This window comes from Sinohyriopsis cumingii, chromosome 4 (genome assembly GCF_028554795.1).
Source record: "Sinohyriopsis cumingii isolate HCF-2022 chromosome 4, ASM2855479v2, whole genome shotgun sequence".
NCBI lineage: Eukaryota > Metazoa > Mollusca > Bivalvia > Unionida > Unionidae > Sinohyriopsis > Sinohyriopsis cumingii.
The window spans coordinates 99624125-99644848 of NC_142964.1; the positions used below are offsets into that span (position 1 = coordinate 99624125).

The 20724-nt window shown below is 34.5% G+C and overlaps 1 protein-coding gene across 9 annotated transcripts in view; it reads right to left on the reverse strand.

Moving 5' to 3' along the window:
- Positions 1-20724, reverse strand: part of LOC149801763 (focadhesin-like) — a 596289-nt gene that overhangs the window by 119907 nt on the left and 455658 nt on the right. For all 9 annotated transcript variants that reach the window (XM_089956096.1, XM_089956095.1, XM_089956091.1 and 6 more), the window contains 6 exons: positions 19626-19776; positions 17135-17323; positions 16648-16769; positions 14911-15003; positions 13910-13998; positions 4268-4309 (listed from right to left, as the gene is read on the reverse strand). In XM_089956096.1, the coding sequence (XP_089812222.1) occupies positions 4268-4309; positions 13910-13998; positions 14911-15003; positions 16648-16769; positions 17135-17323; positions 19626-19776 (686 nt within the window). The remainder of the gene's footprint in view (positions 1-4267; positions 4310-13909; positions 13999-14910; positions 15004-16647; positions 16770-17134; positions 17324-19625; positions 19777-20724) is intronic.

Sequence of the window (20724 nt, forward strand, 5' to 3'; positions counted from 1 at the left end):
AGATCCAAGGAAAAAATATTATCTATAAATCACTATTTCCTCTCTACAATTCTTACAGAACTGGCATAGACTGAAGTACAGAATGAGTGGTGTGTGTATTCTCATTATATAGTGACCTTCTCAAACTACTGAACCAATCAACAATTAGGGTGTGTATGATAGCTCCACAGGACAAATTCACTCCAAGTTTCAAGTGATGTCTCGTGACCTCCATTCGAATTAATGTGTGGCATACTTGACCCAAATAGTTGTTGACTTGACCTCAGCAGTTGGCCTTGTTATGAATGAGAATTCTCATGCAGTGTACATGTATTTTACTAAGTCAGCCACTGAAGTAAAGAATTTTTTTAAAAACTGCCATAAACCCAAATGACTTAAATAAAAACTATATTATAAATTTAATAGATGATACAGATATCTGTAACACTACCTTCACAAAATTCTTATCTGTTCCATAATGCTTTATTAGGGCTTTTAAGTCCATCAACGTAATAGTCTGCTTATTTATCAATTTTTTTCCAAACTTTTAACTTTCTTGTTAGATTCTTATTTATTAATTTGATCTTAAAACAGGGTGTACTATATAGTTCTGAAGCACAGGATCTCTCTGAGCTGAACTGTTTGAGAAATGAACACTGCATTCTACTTTTAAATTGTCTGTGTTTTAATTAGTCATAATATTCTGCCTTTTCAACATTTAATTTCAAAATACTGCTGGATAGGAAGGTGGTTGACCAGCATGTCGTCTGCTTTTATCCACCCAGCATGTACACTGGGCTCACACTGAGCATCAATTTTGGATTCAAAATCACTCTCTGGTATTTCCAGTGACACTTTCTGAGCTCCAATAATCTGATACATTTAAAAAATATCATTGCCATCATCACTATCATCAGTCACTATTTGCTGAACAAAATCTTCATTTGAAGATGAGATGGCAGGGTTTAGTTTAGAAAACTGGCCCCATTACATTTCTCAAGTTTATAACTTTTTCAGCCATTAATATGTAGACAGTGAAATACCAATAGTTAGCAAGGAAGCAAAGTGATCCACCCACAACAGCAGACACATGGGTTCAAGGCAAGTAGAATATCTCAAAAACAGACTGGATGGCAACTATTCTGAATTGCATCAACCTGTTTAGCATACAATGTTCAGCAAAATTATCACCTTGGAAAAGGTCTTGTGTTTGCACCATGAGCATGACATGGCATCAAAAATTACTTTTGGAGGTGAAAAATGCAGATAGAAATTCGGGGTTGGGATGCATAAACTTCTTTTGCAATAAACTTATAGTGACAGGCCAGGTCAAGTGAATGATACTCTTGTGTTTTGATTTATTATAGTTCTCCAAAAAATATGGACCTTTTTGACCTATTTCATTTTTTTAGATTTTTATATTAGACAGGTGGATGTTGAATTAAATTTGTGTAATAAAATTGTCCCATGTACCGTGAACCATGTAGTTAGTCAGCCACTTTGAGTTTTCTAGGTAACCAATATTTGAAACATGCATATGTAAAACTTCCTTGATAAATGCAAGATTCAGACTCTACAGAATGTTTCAAGAGAGCAATGTACCAAAGACAGATGTTGAGCCAAGTGCCACAAGACCTGTACTGGCAGCATGACTTATGACAAAAAGCACTTTAAGGGTTAACAGTTACATAGTACATTTTTACATGACTTAAAACTAATTTGCAGGAGTTCTTGTGCAGGAATGCTTTCTAAGTGCACAAATTCATACAAATTTTGCATGATTTGTGCACTCACATGCCCTGGCAACATCTCTGTTATTTTTGGTGAAATCTTAGAGAATTATAATGCTGTTCATGGGAACCATGGAGTATTCAGCCCCATAGAGAGATTACCATATAATGAACTTTATTATGCACCCTATTATAATGATTTCCGTGCGAACCATGGAGCATCATCTCATATTGAGACCACCTAATCATGAAGTACATGACACAAATACAGTACTCCCCTTCTATAATGCTGTCCAAGGAAGCCATATAATATATAACCTCTTAGTAAGACTACCTGTAAATTATAAATAAATTATTATATGCTCATTTTTGTCTCCTTTAATTTTACATTGTCAGATTGTGCAGTTTTTTATGATAATGAACACCTTCATATTGCAAGCACGTGCACAACACGTGTGCCTAAAGACAGTATGGTGTGCTAGGAACTACTCTGTAAACAAACCATGTACACTCATGTAGCAGATGCTTTAGGTTTTGGTTGATTTAATTTGTTTCTAAATGAACTAAACAAATTGTTTCGTCCATTTTACAGTATGGATGATAAAATAAATGATGTGGACAAGTTCACTGAGTCAGAAACAAAACTTTCAAACAAGCAAATGAATGAACATGATTTTCACAATGTCAACAACATTGAAACAGTTATTTAGGAGAATATTCATTATCTTTTTGCAATTAGAATGGTTAAGACTATGACAAGTGCTCTCTAGGGTCTAAAAAAACAACAACTTTCAAACAAACAAATGAATGAACATGATTTTTGCAATGTCAACAACAAATGTGAGATGCAATAATTGAAAATACCATTCTGATCATTGAAACAGTTATTTAGGAGAATATTCATTATCTTTGTGCAATTAGAATGGTTAAGACTATAACAAGTGCTCTCTAGGGTCTAAAAAAATACAGCAGAGAAAAGCATACTGAGGCCAAGGCAATCACATATCTATCAGAGATGTACCATTTTATGAGTTTGTGAAAATACTAGATTCAAGAAAAAAAATGCAGCTGAGAGTTTCGGTAGGAAACTAAAATCCTCAGAGCCAATAATCCAAGACAACGAAAAAGTATTATTTCTACTGGGTAAATGGAGTGTCACGCAACAGCTGCTTTTCAATTTTCCCATGACAGTATTTTGATACAATGTCAGGCAAGCAATAAAAGACACACTGATGGGGTCCCTTCAACAGCGAGATGCAAGTGGCAGTGTATAAGTAAGTTTTCTTATGTTGGTAATAAGAATGGTAACAAATATACTTGCATTTATGCACATATTTATCAGCACAGAAACAAAATCCATGTGCATTCATTCACAATATGGCTCTAATTTTCAGTTTTAAGTAGACCAAAAATACAGTTCTTTTTTAAACTGAAGTAGAGTGTGCGACTAAGTTAAAAGGTCGCTGGGCTGAGCTATGTGCACATGAATACTGTTATTGTGTATTGATGAATCTATGGTTGTGAATTTATTTTGGAATAAAGCATAAATTCAATTAAACTGATTCTTGTAATGTCTTTTATTATGAAGCCTTAGGTAGTTAAACAAAATGAGCATATAATAAACAGGTTACTGGATTTGAATGCGGAAAATATGAACTCGTTTTTCCTGAAAAATACTTCACTCCGCTAAGTCGTTCAGTATTTTCTGAAATACTCGTTCACATTTTCCCACACAAGTGCAGTAACCTATAATTATGCATATAATTTCACTAAAATTTGAAATGCGATCCATTACACTACTCACCTTAATTATAACAGAAATGGGGCCTTGTGGTGAGCAAGTGGTATAATTTTCATTACTAAGAGTCAAAACAATAATAAAAATAAAATTCACTATTTAACAATAAAGAAATTCAAAAGCTGATGTGAATTTTATTGTGAAAATACACAACTACAGTAATTCAACAGAAAATGTTGACTTTCTTTAAATTCTAATAAATTTTATTAGATAACTGATATACTGAATATTGGTGGATATTCAATTTTATTTTTCATGTGGAGGGAAAAAAACCTGATGGTTGGCAGTTACTCTTTTCTTCTCTCTCTCTTATGGCTTAAAGAGAATTAAATGCTTTTGTAGAAAACTGATGCCCACCACAGTGCCTAAAATGACCTAATTTCAAATGTGTGACAGATGGACAAAAGTAATGCCATATGCCTAACCACTGTTGTGGTGGGGCATAAAGAATGTTATTGACCATACAGTCGGACCTTTAATAATACTCCTTAAATTTCAATTTTACTTTAGTAACAAAGACCTGTCTCCTATAAAGATAAGCACATACAATATCTGCATGCTATTTTATGTAAGTTCATTGATCATGTAAATTCACACAAAAAATGTAAAAAAAATGAAAACAACTAATTTGTGATGAATCTCATTACAATTTTAAAGCTGTAAAATAAATATTTTATGTTAAGACCTTCTCATTCAAGATGACTTTTTTATCTATCCAATTGCATAACATGAATTGCAAATTTGTATTAAGAATACAAACCTTGATTTTATCTTGATTGAATCAGCTAACATATCCCTAACCCTGAAAAATATAAAGCTCATGAGAAGCAAGACACAAGTCCATAATGAAATTTAAAAACCTTAAAGCCAAATGCCAGGACATTTGGTAATGAAATTAGTGTAATGAGTTAGTGTTGTGCTTTCTAATATACAAAGCTTTTATTAATGTTTTAGTATTGGCAGCCATACTGAATGGCTGATGGACATAATATGTGCTAACTTGAAATAAAAACTCATATCAAATGTTTAATGCTGCTGCTGTAACTTTTGCTGTACAATTTCACAAAAAGCAAAATGAAATCATTTTCTTCCTTTTTATTGCTGAGTGTTGAAACCATCTCTATTGTTCCTCAGTGATACAAGATTTCAAACTAATTGCTGTGGTAGACAAATTGGATGTCATATTAGCACAGTTTTCATTTAGGACAAAGTAGACATCATCAGAAGTCTTTTGGTCAAAATCCCATGTATAATGTAATTCAGGGGGTGTAGTGACAACAATATCTTCATGACAGCCATCATTACAGCCATATTGGATGTACGACTGGCATGATTTTCATTTAGGACCAACTATGTATCATACGAAGTCTACTGAAAACCCCAATATTTTCAAGATAGTCACCATGGTGACCAAATTAAGGGTTAGTCATTTTCATTTAGGACCAAGTAGGTACCATAAAAAAAAATCTTCTGATGAAAACCACATGTCAAAATAACTTTCCCTTTAAGAAGATTTTCAAGCTGTGGCAGCTATATTAGACCTCTGGTCAGTATGACCAAAAAGACATCACAAGAAGTCTTACAACGAAAACCCCATCCCGGTATGACCATCCATGTCCAGGAGGAATAGCAATAACAAGATTTTCAAGATGGCCACTGTAGTGGTCATACTGGAGGTGCGAGCAGCACCATTGTCATTTAGAATGAACAAGAACATGGGATGAATGTATGTGGAAAATTTCATGGCAAACTTCCAAGTAGTTTAGGAGAAGTAGTGACAGCAAACTCATTTTTAAAAATTAAAAATCCTTTAAAAATATTTAAAAAACTGAATGCAGATTTGATAATTATCTTAGTTTCAACCTAAACCCCAACATAATCTTTTCAAAAGAGAAAATTGAGAGAAAATTCACTATGTACATGAATAGAATCATTGTAATGTGATAAAGACCAGATATTATTTGAGCTTCCAAAAGATTACACCCAATAAAAAAAAAAGCATGGTTCTGGATACATTTGAAAAATGTTTACAGTATGTAGGTGCAAACTTTTTTCTTGACATGGAGGAATTTAAATGAAGCATAAACTAGAAAAAAGCACCAATTGCATCCTGACTTTAACTTCAATTATAGTTACATCCCCTTTTAAATATTTGTTCTCCAAATATTTTTTTTCAAATTTAAAAAAAAAGTGTAGGGTTGGCAGTTAAAAATAGGCTTGGTCAGGTAACCAGAACCATACCCAATTTTTTATTTGGCCTTACAGGTAAACTCCACTATAACAAACTTCATTACACCATGAATTTGGATTTAGCATAATCCTGGCATGGCTCTTTGAAATGATACATTATTTTCATAAATTTCTTGAATTACTAAATTTACTATGAATTTTCATTTCAATATTTTCAAATTGTCAGCTACTGCATTATGTGTTTGTCTTCAATACATCCTATAGGCAATTGTTACTCAATTTGGTAAACAACAGTCAATGGATGCCTGTTCAGTCACCTGCTTTACACATCAAGGCACCAAATAATGCTGTGGTTGCCTATAGTTTATCACCAGATTTTAAAAAGTTTTCCTACCTAATAATTTTTTAATACAAAAACAGAAAAACAACCCTAATGTGGATTGTCTGTGTTATCATACAATCATCACTCAAGTAATCAACCAGTGAGCATCATCCTTCCTTATAAAATGACCCCCTTGTTCATTAACAATTATTTATGCTGTAGCCACTGAAATAAGTACTATGTGTCCAAGTGTTAGAGGTTTAAAATTCATAGACACCACTTGGGGACCTTGATACACTGTAATTGGACTTTATCTTTTTCTTGGAATATAGTTTGGGACTGAATCCGGACACATCCGGATCTATGTTATGGATTATTATTTGGCAATGAATTCTGACACATCAGGAACTATGTTATGGATTATTTGGCAATGAATTCAGACACATCAGGATCTATGTTATGGATTATTATTTGGCAATGAATTTGGACACATCAGGATCTATGTTATGGATTATTATTTGGCAATGAATTCAGACACATCAGGATCTATGTTATGGATTATTTGGCAATGAATTCAGACACATCAGGATCTATGTTATGGATTATTATTTGGCAATGAATTTGGACACATCAGGATCTATGTTATGGATTATTATTTGGCAATAAATTCAGACACATCAGGATCTATGTTGAAATGGCAACAATTATATTATTTCTTTAAGAATATCTTTGATAGAACAGTAATGGATTCACTTTTAAGGATGCAGTGAGACAGGTTGGTAAGTACGTTTTACTTTAAAATGTATCTACCAATTTATCATTATCTGTATAAAATTGCTGTGTTTTCACTGTTTCTCTTTTAATATGCATTGATTAAAGTTTGTAACTGTGCCACTTAAACACTCAGTTTTGCACTCATCCATCGCAACTTGTATACCCTTGGGGCCTAAACATTTAGATTTGCACCCCTCCATCCCAAACATATATACCACTGGGGCTCAACTGACTAGATTTGCAGTCATCCACCAACCAACTTTTGTATACCCTTGGGGCTGAAACACTTAGATTTACACCTCTCCACCCCACCCCCCACTTTGTATACCCTTGGGGGCTCAAATATTTAGTTTTGCACCCTGCCACCCCAACTTGTAAACCACTGGGGCTCAAACACTTAGATTTTCACCCCTCCACCCCCAACTTGTATACCATTGGAGCTTAAAACACTAAGATTTACACCCCTTCATCCACAACTTGTATACCCTTGGGACTCAAACACTTAGATTTTCACCCCTCCATCCACAACTTGTATACCCTTGGGGTTAGACACTAAGAATTTTCACCCCCTCCATCCACAACTTGTATACCCTTGGGATAAATATGCATCGTTCTCTTCTGTTAACTTGTTTCTCTATTTCATTATATGTTCCATTTTTTTTTTTTTTTTTAAAATAAGATGGCCGCTATCGCTTAACCGGCTTGAAGCAGCTGTTCCATTTTTTATTGCTGTTTTCATGATATTTGTGCTTGTTGCCTGTTTTCATCTACGTTATTGTGTTCATTATGTATTGGCTGTTAAATTTGAATGTGTTCTTCATCTCCTTGTTTTGGAAATGAGAGCAATTAGACTTTTTCTCAGCTGTCTTGCTCCACTGTTTTTGAACAAACCGCCATCACGTGATACTCACCAGTCAACCTGTTTATGCTACGATGGACCCTCATTAGTTGCTTTAAATGATCACTCCTTGGTTCTCCACACTACATTGTGCTCTAGACTAAACGAACTGGGACTACATTCATCATTACCAAAATGTAAACAGAAGTGGAAAAAGAAACGTTTCAAAGCTGGCCGGTGTAGAACAGGAAGAATTCCAGTTATCTCCCTTATTTCGGCTCAACAATTTGAAAAAAATCGAACGTTAATTTAGATAACCTAATTCAAATCCCTATTAATTCATCAACCTTTGTGTCAACTATCCAGGAGATACCTCTGCGTATTGCATTATTCAATGCCCAGTCAGTAGGACCGCCGGAAAAGTGCACAGAAATAGTTAATTTTATCAATGACCAGAATATTCACCTATTTTTCCTGACAGAAACATGGCTAAAAACATCAGGCGATGAGCCCAAGTGTTTGGATCTAACATCCACTGGTTACTCCATCAAGTCGTTTCCCCCGTAATTCTCACGGAGGTGGAATTGCTGTCATCACAAAGAACACCATGACAAAACGTCTTAACCACACCACAACATTCAATTTTGACCACACATCGTTTGAATGAGTCCAAACTACACTCACACTGGAGCAAAGGTCAGTCCATTTTTTCTGCCTATACTGCCCTCCTCCTAGTAGAAAAAACAAGCTGGCTGACTCTCTTTTTGGAGCAGTTTCTGAATCTCCTGGATTATGGAAATTCGATAGGTGGCAACCTGGTTATTCTTGGAGATTTCAACTTTCACTTTGACTGTCCCGAAAACCCAAATACATCAAAACTCATAGATTCCATTAATATTTTCAACCTGAAACAGTAAGTTAACCAACCCACCCATAAACACGGTCACATTTTAGATTGGATTCTTCATAGACCTGATGATAACATTCTACGGTCCTCCCTGGTATCCCATGACCTTGCATCAGATCACCTCTACATTATATGCCATCTTGACGTATCAGTCCCTAACCCACCACCTTTATCTGCTACTATGAGAAACCTCCGTATGATAAATAGAACCAAACTAATGCACTACATCCAAGCTAACTTAACAACTTGCTTACCTCCTACCGCAGAACAACTCGATAACTGCCTGCGTTCATTGCTTGACAAACATGCACCAGCTACCAAGTGCAGAGTATCAATTAAAAAGTGTTCTCCATGGTATAGCAGTGTTAGGGACCAGCTTCACACTGCTAAAAGATACCGCCTTAAAGCTGAGAGGCTTTGGCTTTTCACCAGACTAACTATTCATAAGCAAATCTATGAAGCCTCTAAGAAGAATGCCACAGATATAGTCCATGCAGCGAAATCAGCCCACTACACTACTAAGATCATGGAAAGTTCCAGCTGCAAAGAGCTCTTCGAGATTACTAACAAGCTAATGTCATGGAACAAATCTACACCACTTCCAACTACCTTCTCTCCAGATGACCTTCCGGACATGTTTGCAAATTTCTTCCGTGACAAAGTACAAACCATTAGAGATAAGCTTGACATCACAATTTCAATTGACTCATTGTCACCATACAGATGGGATACAGAATTTGAGCGGCAACCATTAGCAGCATTTGAACCTGTCTCTATGGATTTCGTATGTACGATCCTGATGAAGAGTGCACCAAAGTCATGTGAACTTGATCCAATTCCATCATCACTGCTGCTTGAGTGCTTAGATCCAGTATTGCCTTCACTAACTGATGTTATTAATACCTCTCTCTCATCCGCGGAATTCCCATCATTTTTCAAAACTGCCACTGTAAAGCCACTGCTGAAGAAACCAACACTAGACCATAACTATTTAAAGAACTACTGCCCAGTTTCTAATCTCTCATTCATATCAAAAATCTTAGAAAAGGTTGTTCTATCCCAGCTTGTATCTCATCTGAATTCAAACAGTCTTTTTAGCAATGCACAATCTGCATATTGCCCTTGCCACAGTACTGAAACTACTCTTCTAAAAGTAGTTAATGACATCTCTGCGTTGGATAGCGGAAAGATTACAGTCCTCACCCTCCTTGATGTGTCTGCAGCATTTGACACAATAGACCATGATATATTACTTCACCACCTCCAGCATGTATTTGGCAGATACAGCCTTACTGTGGTTCAAGTCCTACTTGGTCAACAGGACACAAATTGTGTCTGCAAATGGAATACACTCCAGCCCAGATGATCTATGTTGTGGTGTTCCACAGGGGTCTGTTCTTGGACCCGTCCTCTTCATTCTGTACACTCAGTTGCTCTCAAGTGTCATAGATCATCATTCAGTGTCTCACCAATTGTACGCTGATGGCACCCAAATATACAAATCTAGCCACCCAACTGAAGTTGATGCTAGCATCCAAGGTGTAGAGAAGTGCATTTCTGATGTGAAATCATGGATGACATGTAACAAGCTGCAGACGAATGATGATAAAACTGAGGCCATTCTGATCACAACACAAAGACTTTCTCATTCACATCCTTTACCTCAAACAATAAATATCAGCAACACCAACATTAAATTCACACAATCAGTACGAAACCTAGGTGTTACTCTGGACAGTACTCTCACATTGCACCAACATGTAATGAACATATGCAAGGCTGCATATCTTGAGCTGAGACGCATCAGCTCAGTTCACAAATATCTTTCAGTTGATGCCACTAAAACACTTGTATGTTCATTAGTACTTTCAAGACTGGACTATTGTACCTCAATTCTGTCTGGTTCATCTCAATATCTGCTCCAGAAACTTCAAAAAGTTCAAAACACAGCTGCTTGAATCATACTTGGAGTACCACGATCAGAGCACACCTCCCCGCTGCTTTGTACCCTACACTGGCTATCCATTCAATCCAGAATCAAACACAAAATTTGTTCTCTGTGCTACATTTCACTGGCGGACTCTAGTCCAACATACCTATCTGACCTCACCCATGTGTACACACCAGCAAGATACTTATGCTCCTCTTCTGACAATCATATACTCATTATTCCCACTATGAAAACAAAGTCATATGAAAACAAAGTCATATGGACAGCGTTCTTTTGCATACCAGGGCCCAGCAATGTGGAATGAATTGCCCACTGAACTTAGACACAAAGACACAGTGATCACATACAAGAGGGCTCTCAAAACTCACTTATTTCAACTGCAAGAACAAACTTAAAGACCTAATAATGTTTCCTACCTTAAATATTCTCAGCATGTTTTTTAATGTTTTCTAATTTCATGGTGTTTGTTTTTGTAATCATATCATTATATGTTGTTGTTTTTTTTATCTTATAGGCGTTGTCTAATGTTGTAAAGTGCTTAGAGATTCTAAAGATTAGGCGCTATACAAAGTCCTCATTATTATTATAATTATTGATAGCACTCCAAGGGCCCAATTTTGCAGTTACCATATATACTTGCTTATAAGTCAACTCAAACTGCAAACAACAAAGATCCTGATCTGCTGTGTCATAATATGCCTGCAGATCAGAGTCTATATTGTTTGTTCTACTGAATACTCCTAACAAACTGAACAGACCCAGATCTGCTAATGCATGATGGGATGACAGATCTGGGACTATTCAGTTTGCAGTTTTGTGCTCAACTTATAAGTGAGTATATATGGTGCATCATATAAAGACCACAGGTGCACTGCCAAAACTTTTAAACAAAATTAGAAATGACAGTCATATTTTAGATAAATCAGATAAAAAGAGAATATAACACCATTAATGTTTCTATATTTGTTCTTATTTCAAATCAGCAAATTTTCTGCAGATAGTGAGAAAGAACAAGAGGCAAAAGAGGGCTTTAGATCATTCAGCTGGCTGATATCTAACATCCAAACACAAGAGCAGATGGTCAAGAAATATGGGTCAGTAGGACATTATGTAGAAACTTCATCCATTACAGTTGGTTGCAAATGTTATGAAAACAATTGCTTCAAGTTTTTTCTACTTGTGTAACCTCATCCATATTTTATGGCAGATCAGCATCATTTGTACAAAACCTGAAAATCTTTCTGGCCTCGATACTGAATGTGAAAAAAAATTGTCAAACACGTGGGGATTTGTTTTTGAAAAGAAAAACATTTCTCTTCTTTTCCCCATGACAATAAATGTCATTCTTTGACAATGGTACTTGAGAAAGGAAACATTTAGCAAAGTGAATAAATTGAAATTTTATTAGGAGCGTGACATAGAAAGTCCCTCACTCTTAAGTCCAGATTTTTGTGGTGCTTTCATTTGATCAAATCCATGTAGAACATTTTAATGGCATAGAGAAAAATAAAGATCTGCAAAATTTAGGATAAGTTTTAAATTTGTCCAAAGCAGAAGGTAGATGTCCTGCTACCCATTATTTTGAGTTTATAAAACAATGTAGAGCAAATAAATAATAATATGAGAAAGTAAAAAAGAAAAACTGCTACAATGGCATGAAATCTGATTAAGCCTTCAACATATGTGTCTAAATTAATTGGTTTCTGCTATACTGTACAAACAAGGTTTTTGTCAAAAAGGCTGAGGCCATAAATGTGAAAAAAAGGAATAATTAGGTGTAGCGGCCTTAACTTTTACTTAGGATACATATGTAACATCCACACATGTTTACAAAAGTGTAATTTGTCTACCTGAAGTGGTTTTTACATCAATGTGTGAAAATGGCTTTTTCCATAAATGTCTAGGTCCAAAAAGTCCAATAATGTATTTTTCTGAAAAAATCACAAATGCCACTAATAATGGAAATAAAATCTAACCAGCTTATCAATTGGATTTAAATCAGATCTCCACTAAACCTGAATTGACTTCTAAAAGGTGAAAATAGCAATTGTTGATAGCTGCCATATGACAAGTGCCAAGGATACAGGACGATATTTACACTATGACTGGTTGACATAAACATTCAACAATATACTAGCCATGTGTTCAAGAAAAGAAAAAATGCCCTACCACTTCCTTTTGTAAGACCCTGCAAACTGATCTAAATGTCAAATCTAAATGGACAGTTGGACCTAAGCATGAACACAATATAGCTCTTCCTTATTTCTTAGTTTCAAAATAAATCATGTTAGTGGGGCATACATATACACGGCCTCCCTTGCAGATATTTTTCTTTGTGCCATGAAATTTGCCAAATTTATAAACTTGGAGCCACTTTTCAGCCAAAGAAGCCATTTTATGCTATGATGCTGGGACTTAAATATATGCATAATATTATATTGGCCCTATTTATAATCAATATAAACATGACAATAAAACAGTTTTTACCTGTTTGTACTACATTTCAAATCACAAGAATAATTATTAATAAATATAGCAATACCGTTATATACATGTGAAGTTCCGTGTATAGCATTTGAAAAGCAAGAATGAATAAGAATGTTTCTTTATAACTGATAATAAAAAATACTGCTTAGTCTTTATGAACACTGTCACTGACACTTCATCAATATCTGCCTCATTTTGTTTTCCCCAACCAGTTCTTAAATGTCTTCCTGAAATCAAAATTCTCAACGCTGGGCACATCAATAGAAAAATGGGCAACATTAGTAACCTGGTAGCTGCATCAGATGCAGCTGGATATAAATCTTTGTTTTCTAGAGCTAGATTAGCCATATTCTTTGTGTTTATAAAGTAAATTTTTAATTTTTCATTGATATAAGCAACTCAGGCCCTTTAAGCTGATGACTGGCATCATTATAGCAGCATTCTGTGTTACTCATTTAAATTCAGACCACAAAAATGTGTTATCTAAATAAATTTTCCCTAAAACACTAAGCAGTCCCAAGTGCATCTCACACTCACATTTTGCAATAAACATAAATTTACAACACATGCAAAAGACACTGAATCTTTTTGCTGACATGTTGAACAAACAGAGTATATCCCCAGGTCATTCCTTATTTCCTACTAATCACATTTTATTGCTTCTCAAAAACAACTGACAGATAGCTGCAATCATATTCGAATAACATCTTATTTATCATCTACCCACATGATCCACTGACTGCCGCAGATAGCAAAAACAGGTACTAAAGTGGTCTGAGTAGCTTATATCAATGAAAAATTAAAATTTACTTTATAAAAGTTTGTTGCCAGCAAACATTCGCCAATCAGTAAAAAATTGCGCCACTTTCAACATTCTTTCATATTTGGTGACAAATGTGAAGCCTAGCAGAGGCCAAGATATAGTTAACCTACCATAACCAGGCAACGTTTTTCTTTATGTCTGCTTCTTCTTCATTCACATGACCTCTCTTTAGCTGAAGGTCTATCTCAGCCTTCCGTGCCTACAAAAGATTGAAAATCTTAGCAGGTACAGTTGTTTTATCACATCATTTTCATATTTCTTAGTGAAGTACTATCTCTTATTAAGAACAGTAATGTTACACTATGAAATAATACACTGGTATAAATATAAAAACATCACGATATAATATAGTTCTGATATAACACAGATATAACAGGTTTGGCCATGGACACTATTATACACACTGAGTGCCAATATTTCAAAATATGCCATTTTGTAGAGTTGCACCTCACAAAATTTGCCAAATTATATAAATAAATATATTTTGCTTTTAGTGTGTACTCCCTTGCTAACACTGCAGGAAAATAAGGAGATATTCCAACAACCATCTTCGGCAAGAACAATTTTATCTAACACAGCATTTTCATATATTTCTCCCTATATATTTTCCAAAAGATTTACAAGACCAAGAAAAATACTACCTGTATACTTATCTAATAGTGTGAATTTGAAGGACTCCATCCCTCAACTCTTCATCATGACAACACCAGAGCATTTCTTTTCCCTCTTGTTCTATTTTCTATCATTGTCTCTAACATCTCTTTACAAATCTTTGACTTTTATGTTGTGTTTCATTACAATTGGTTATTCCTACCATTGGTTATTCATTACATTTGATTATTCATTACATCTGGTTTTCATTATATCTGGTTATTCATTACATTCAGTTTTTCATTATATTTGGTTATTCATTACATCTGGTCTGCTTTCTGTTATAAAGCATTTACGTTATACGTTTGTATTTTCCATACTTCAAATGTTAATCATGTCAAACTGATATTACATTGCAATAATAAATATTTTATTTGAGATAGAACTTAAACTTGCTTATTACTAGATCCTATATGTATATTACTTTGGTTATATTATGCTGTTTGAGCCCAATACTAACTTCTAACATGGAGGTGTAGAGTCTGTCCATGAATGATGCCCAGGCCTGGGGGATCAACATGCTTCTGTGCCACTCTGATGGTTGGACTGGTACCTGGAATGTAGAAAATAACCAATGGGATTCAAGCTAGGCTTAAAAGTTGAACGATTTCCAGATAACAACGACAAGCATAAATTTATTAAATTGCATTTGTGTGAGGTAATAATAGATTGTTATATAGAGCATTTAATATTTCAAGCAATATACCAGTAAATTGTCAGGGCAATAAACTGCACAGAAAGGTAATTTCAAATGTGTTATTTTTATACCCTACAGCTTTTATCAAACTTGGAATCAAATCACAGAATTGTTCACTGTGGTAAATCAGTTTTTCATTTCATGATATTTAGCGATAATATAAAAAAAATTTATCAGTGGGCAAGAGTATACATTTCCAGTTGTGGTTTTTATTTTATCTTGCTAAAGGTTATTTCATTTTATTCCATCACAATGGACTATCAACTGGCATATAAAAAATATGCTAACAATAGTGGGGAATTATAAAATGCAAGTACAGAAAACACATATTCAGAGCACCACTTGTATGCTGAATACAACTTCACACTGCATAAACCCAGATCTGTCATCACATAATCATTCATGCCAACCCCAAGAGATGTATAAGTGTAATTTTTGCTAATATAATTGGCAAAACTGCATAATCTGACCATAAAATGCGTAATCTATACATTACTATTACTAACATTAGCACCCCATCTTTGTTGAGGCTACGACATTGTAGCTAATTTATTATGTGACATAATTCAGTACAACACATGAAGAATGTCATTTATTTATACTACTAACCTGGATATGCAGGTCAAAATACTTGGCACAAAATCCATGTGGATTAGAACCAAAATTACAAACACAAAACATACAGAAAGTTAATTTATATTCAACACTCAATTTAACTAGTCTACACGTTTCACCAATTGATTGTTAAGCCCACAGATTCTGTTCCCAATCCAATTGCTGTATTGCATCACTCCCATGTTCTTTATAAATTTTTAAAGTGGTGTTGAATTGTCCTTTTTCTGACTGGACATGTCTTGTAGTTTAAAAAGACCCATCTGCTCTAAGAAATGTCATCCACAAATCATCCTGTAAAAATCTATTTCACATAATATCTGGTGCCATTTTCTTTACAAGTACAGACTGGTCTGCTACATACATTCATTACCAATAATGAATCTATGAAGCAAAGTTTCAAACTACAGAAACCCATCTGTTTTCTTGGAAATGGATCATGTACTTGCTATAAATAGAAAACTGGGAAAGTACATGTAGCTCCATGATGGACAAATTAGCTCTTACAATGTTCTTATGCAGCAGTCTTTTTTTTAAGAATATTCCCAATTGTTTTTGGATGAGGGAAATTAAAGACATGATAATATAAATTACAAATTATAGCTTTATGTTTATTTATTTTTCAACATATTGAAAAATCATAATCCATACACGGTCAAGTGTAAGACACAATTTAGTGAAAAAAAGTAATGATTATGCCAAAAGTTGAATGGTTGGCATGTATGCATAATGTGACAGCATATCTAGGTCTCTTCAATTTGTTACTGAGAAATCAGCAGAACAAACAACATAGGCCCTACTATGGCAGGTTTTACAGTACATCAATTAAATTCTTTTAACCTTTTGTAGAATTGATCAAAACCAAAAAAATTACATTTGTCTTTTTACCTCATTCACAAGTGTTTCAAATGTCTGCTGGAACTGTTTTCCATGTGAGATCAGGTAATGCTTCCTGAGTCGACCATCTCTTCCAACTTCCAAGGGAGGGTCATAACAAAACAACAGACCAGCTGAAAGAACGCAAGAACCTTACAAAAGGTGTAATGTCAATCAAAAGAGGAAGTATAGTTAAAAATTTCTGATTTGAGGAACAAAGTGATAATTAAATAATCTACCGTTTGAAATTACCAAAATGTCATGAATAAGCATCACCAAATATATGACTTTCTATAATGACATGATTGTTTTCTCTTTCTTTGAATATAAATTAATTTATTTTTTGAACACAAGGAAATCCCTGCCTTGGAGTTAAATATAGCTTTGCAGAAGACAAATATTGTAACCTATAAACTGGGATTTCATTGTCTCAGTGCCAACTACAATACAAGATTCTATTCATCCCTGGTACAGCTTGTCATTTTCTTCTGCACTGCACCTGCCAATCCTGGCCTGATCCCTGGTAGTCTATTCCTCTCATACTGAGTCCGAAGAAATTCTGGAATTGACCCAATAGCCTTGCCCTGATTGGCTGCTACACCTTGTCGCCGTAGTGATGAGTGATAGATTCCTCTCGGAAGACTTTCCACCTCTTGGTTGACCAGAGATGACATAAGTTGCTGATAATCTGCAAAAATAATACGTTAACAAAAATAGTTCAGTGGATATTTTTATAGAAAATAAATTATACAGTATCAAGACAGATTAGGATCAAAGTCTATTCAGCATTTAAAATTGTTCATTGAATAGTACACCACTCCCTCGATAACTCATGCCCTGATAACTCATGAACCAACTTTTAACGCAGGGTCAGTCGTGGATCCCATTTTTTTGATACTAGAAAGTATAAAAATAATGTATCCATATTATTTTAACATGAAGAAAATCGCAAAATAAAATTGGTAACTGAAACCTTGATATATTGCTTGTTCTATCATTGAAAAACAGTTGATATGACCTGGAAATTTGAGTCAACGTTATGAAATTATCAACTTTTAATAAGAAGTCCTGAATTTTGTTAACATTTATTTCCAAACAACATTCTTGGTACACCATAAATAACAGTATGAATCAAAATTTTAATCAAAGAAAATGTCACTAATGCCTACTTGAGGCAGCAATTTTATAAATAAATACCAAATAAGTTGGGTTTTTTTATCAAGAGAAATTCAAGTATTAGTTCTATATTTTAGTTCAGTTTAAGTGTAATGATTTTAAATACAATGTACACAGTTATATTCAAATGTGAAATATATCAATCTACCATAACAGCTATGTCCAGGAGCGTTTCTGTGAGAACCTAATTAAGTGCAGACAGTGTCTTGATACCTGATTGGGCAAGTATTTCTTGTATTGTTGCAATAAATTAAAAGCCAACCTTCTTGTATTACCAAGTTAATTATGTCTTTTGTATCAAATAAAGGGGGTGGAATAAACGAAAAGTTATAATTCATGCCAATCCAACCTGCATAAAAGCTAGCAGCCCCAGTAGTGTCAGGTCAACTTGTTTCAAGTGATCAATTATGTTCTTTTGTGAACATAATATAATTAAACTACCTTGAATTAGCATACTCATTCACAAATGTGATCAAAGACAGAATGACAACCAAACAAAATGAATACTTGATGAAATAAAATTATGGTTTACATATACATTTTATCTATGTGAAGCTTGTTTCAGAGTTTGTAGTTAACTTGTAAATCCTGAATTGGTACTCTGAGATTTCCTCATGGTTGAAAAGTTTCATTATTACTTGTAATGAAATCATGGCATCAATATTTTACTAATAAAACAATAAACAGAACTGAGTTTCGACATTAAGGCTGTTTCACAAACTAAATGTTCCATTTTTTTAAATAAAAGGAATTTAGTTCGATTGTGAATTTGAATTAATAAGTAGTCTGGTTCCCTGATTGTTATGATCCTTGTGTTGCATTCCACAATAGTAGAGAGCAAAGCAAGAATATACAAATCAGGGAACCAGACTACTCAACAACATAAAGCAGTGATGTAATACACAATATTTTCAAGTACACTTTAAGGATTGTTGAAACCAGTTGGAATAATTTTAAAGATCTCTCAGCAGTTAGGCATCTTAAAAATAAATGTCATTTTTACACAAAAATTAATAACTTTGAAAGAAAAAGTGCTTTACTGACAACTATTCCCAACGTAATTTTAAAAGGAGTATTCAGCCATTAAACAGACCATTCTGTCCCTCCCCCCACTCCTTGGCAGTTTTCTTGATGTCCAGCAAGGATGGCATCATTTCATGTTGTTTTGGCAGTCCCTTGATAACTTGTGCCATTGTTTATAGTGCAGTCTATGTTTCTGGACCCCGCTGTGCACGAGTTATCAAGGCAGAGGTGTATATCTTCTATGAGATATATCACAGAGAATGATGTACATAATACAGTAAGTACTACATTTTAAAATGGAAGCCTGTGGCAGGTTCTCCTCTGAAAATTTCATGGTTCACTTACTCCACAGTCTTTTTAGAGCAGAATCGGTGATCTACACATTGTTTGATCTGTAAAGCAGGTGGTGATTCACAGTTTCCATTGTTTGCTTAAAGCAGGATCAGCAATCTACATGTTCTAGTTTGGCTGTAGAGCAGGTGGTGATTCCCATTTCCCACTGTCTCTTTACAGCAGGATCAGTGATCTACATGTTCTATTGCTCCCACAGAGTATGTGGTGATTCACATTTTCTATTACTTACAGCAAATTGTGATTACAAAAATAATGCTTTTCCTTACAATATTACCTTTTCCCTACAAAACATAAAATAAATCCAAAAATACAAAAGATTTTCACCACAGTCACCTAATCATAAACATCTGAAAATGTATTATTTCCCATTGAAGTTCAAGGAAATTTAAAAGTGTGAAACCACGAACTGTATAATATTGTACTTGTAAATAATGTACCTTTGAGAACAGGCTCTGTCAGTTGCTTGAGAATTTTGGTGTAGCACACACCTGGCACAAAGTTAATGATAACATCCACAGTCAAATTGGGATTTGGATTTTCCTGCTGTTGAATTATGGCTCTTGCCTGTAGGATGAAGTCCTCAGTCACCTACAGAAACATACAAACAGACCATATGTTCTTCTGCTGTGGTGGTAATGATATTTCTTCACTAATGAGGGAAAAAGAAATCTTTAAACAAGACCATCTGTCAACTTCAGTTAAACTTTATAAAAATAACATATATTTGGATATAATCATTAAAGTATATCTACATATAAACCCTATTAGTGTAAAATCATTTGATGCAATTTGAACAGATTCAAATAGTTAAAAAAACATGTTAGAATAAGAAAACAATTTGTTTTTCAGATTGAATGTTGGGCTATAGAGGATATGACCATTTAAAGACCCCTTCCCCCAGCAAAAATTCAAACAATGCCCTTTGATTACTTCCCATCTTTAGGCTGGATGTTGTGTGCTGTCATATTCACAAAGCAATGCCATCATAGGAGATACAAGCAAGTCAATTTTTTGCCCCTCTAATTTAATGACCAGTTCACTTGAAAAGCAGAAATCGAGGGATGAAAAAGTTAAACTATTGATACAGTAATATCATCCCAATTTATTTTTCCAATGATTACAAATTTATTAAATGGACTCTTTTTAAGGATAATATATGTGTAATGAAACAGTCAATGCAATACACATTTCTTTAAAGTGATGTCTTTTTAAGCACAAAATATTGCCCTGTCAGACTGAAAATTTTAGACCTCTCACTGTTGTGTGTATGGTCATGCATCTAGGCTTGCTCTAGATTGAAGAAACTGGCCCATGACCTTTCAAAAATTGGGCAATCTAGTGGTCAGCATTGTAAAGAAGGGTACAAGTACAGTTAATGCTACATAAAATGGCCAACATAGCTGTTGGTCACTTTCAAATTGTTGCTCACTCACTAACTGAAAGTTTGTCTCTCTTGAAGATATGAGTTCAACACTTTATGTTGTAACTGATCAATATTTTTGGCCGGATCACAAATCTAAAATATGACAGAGTTCT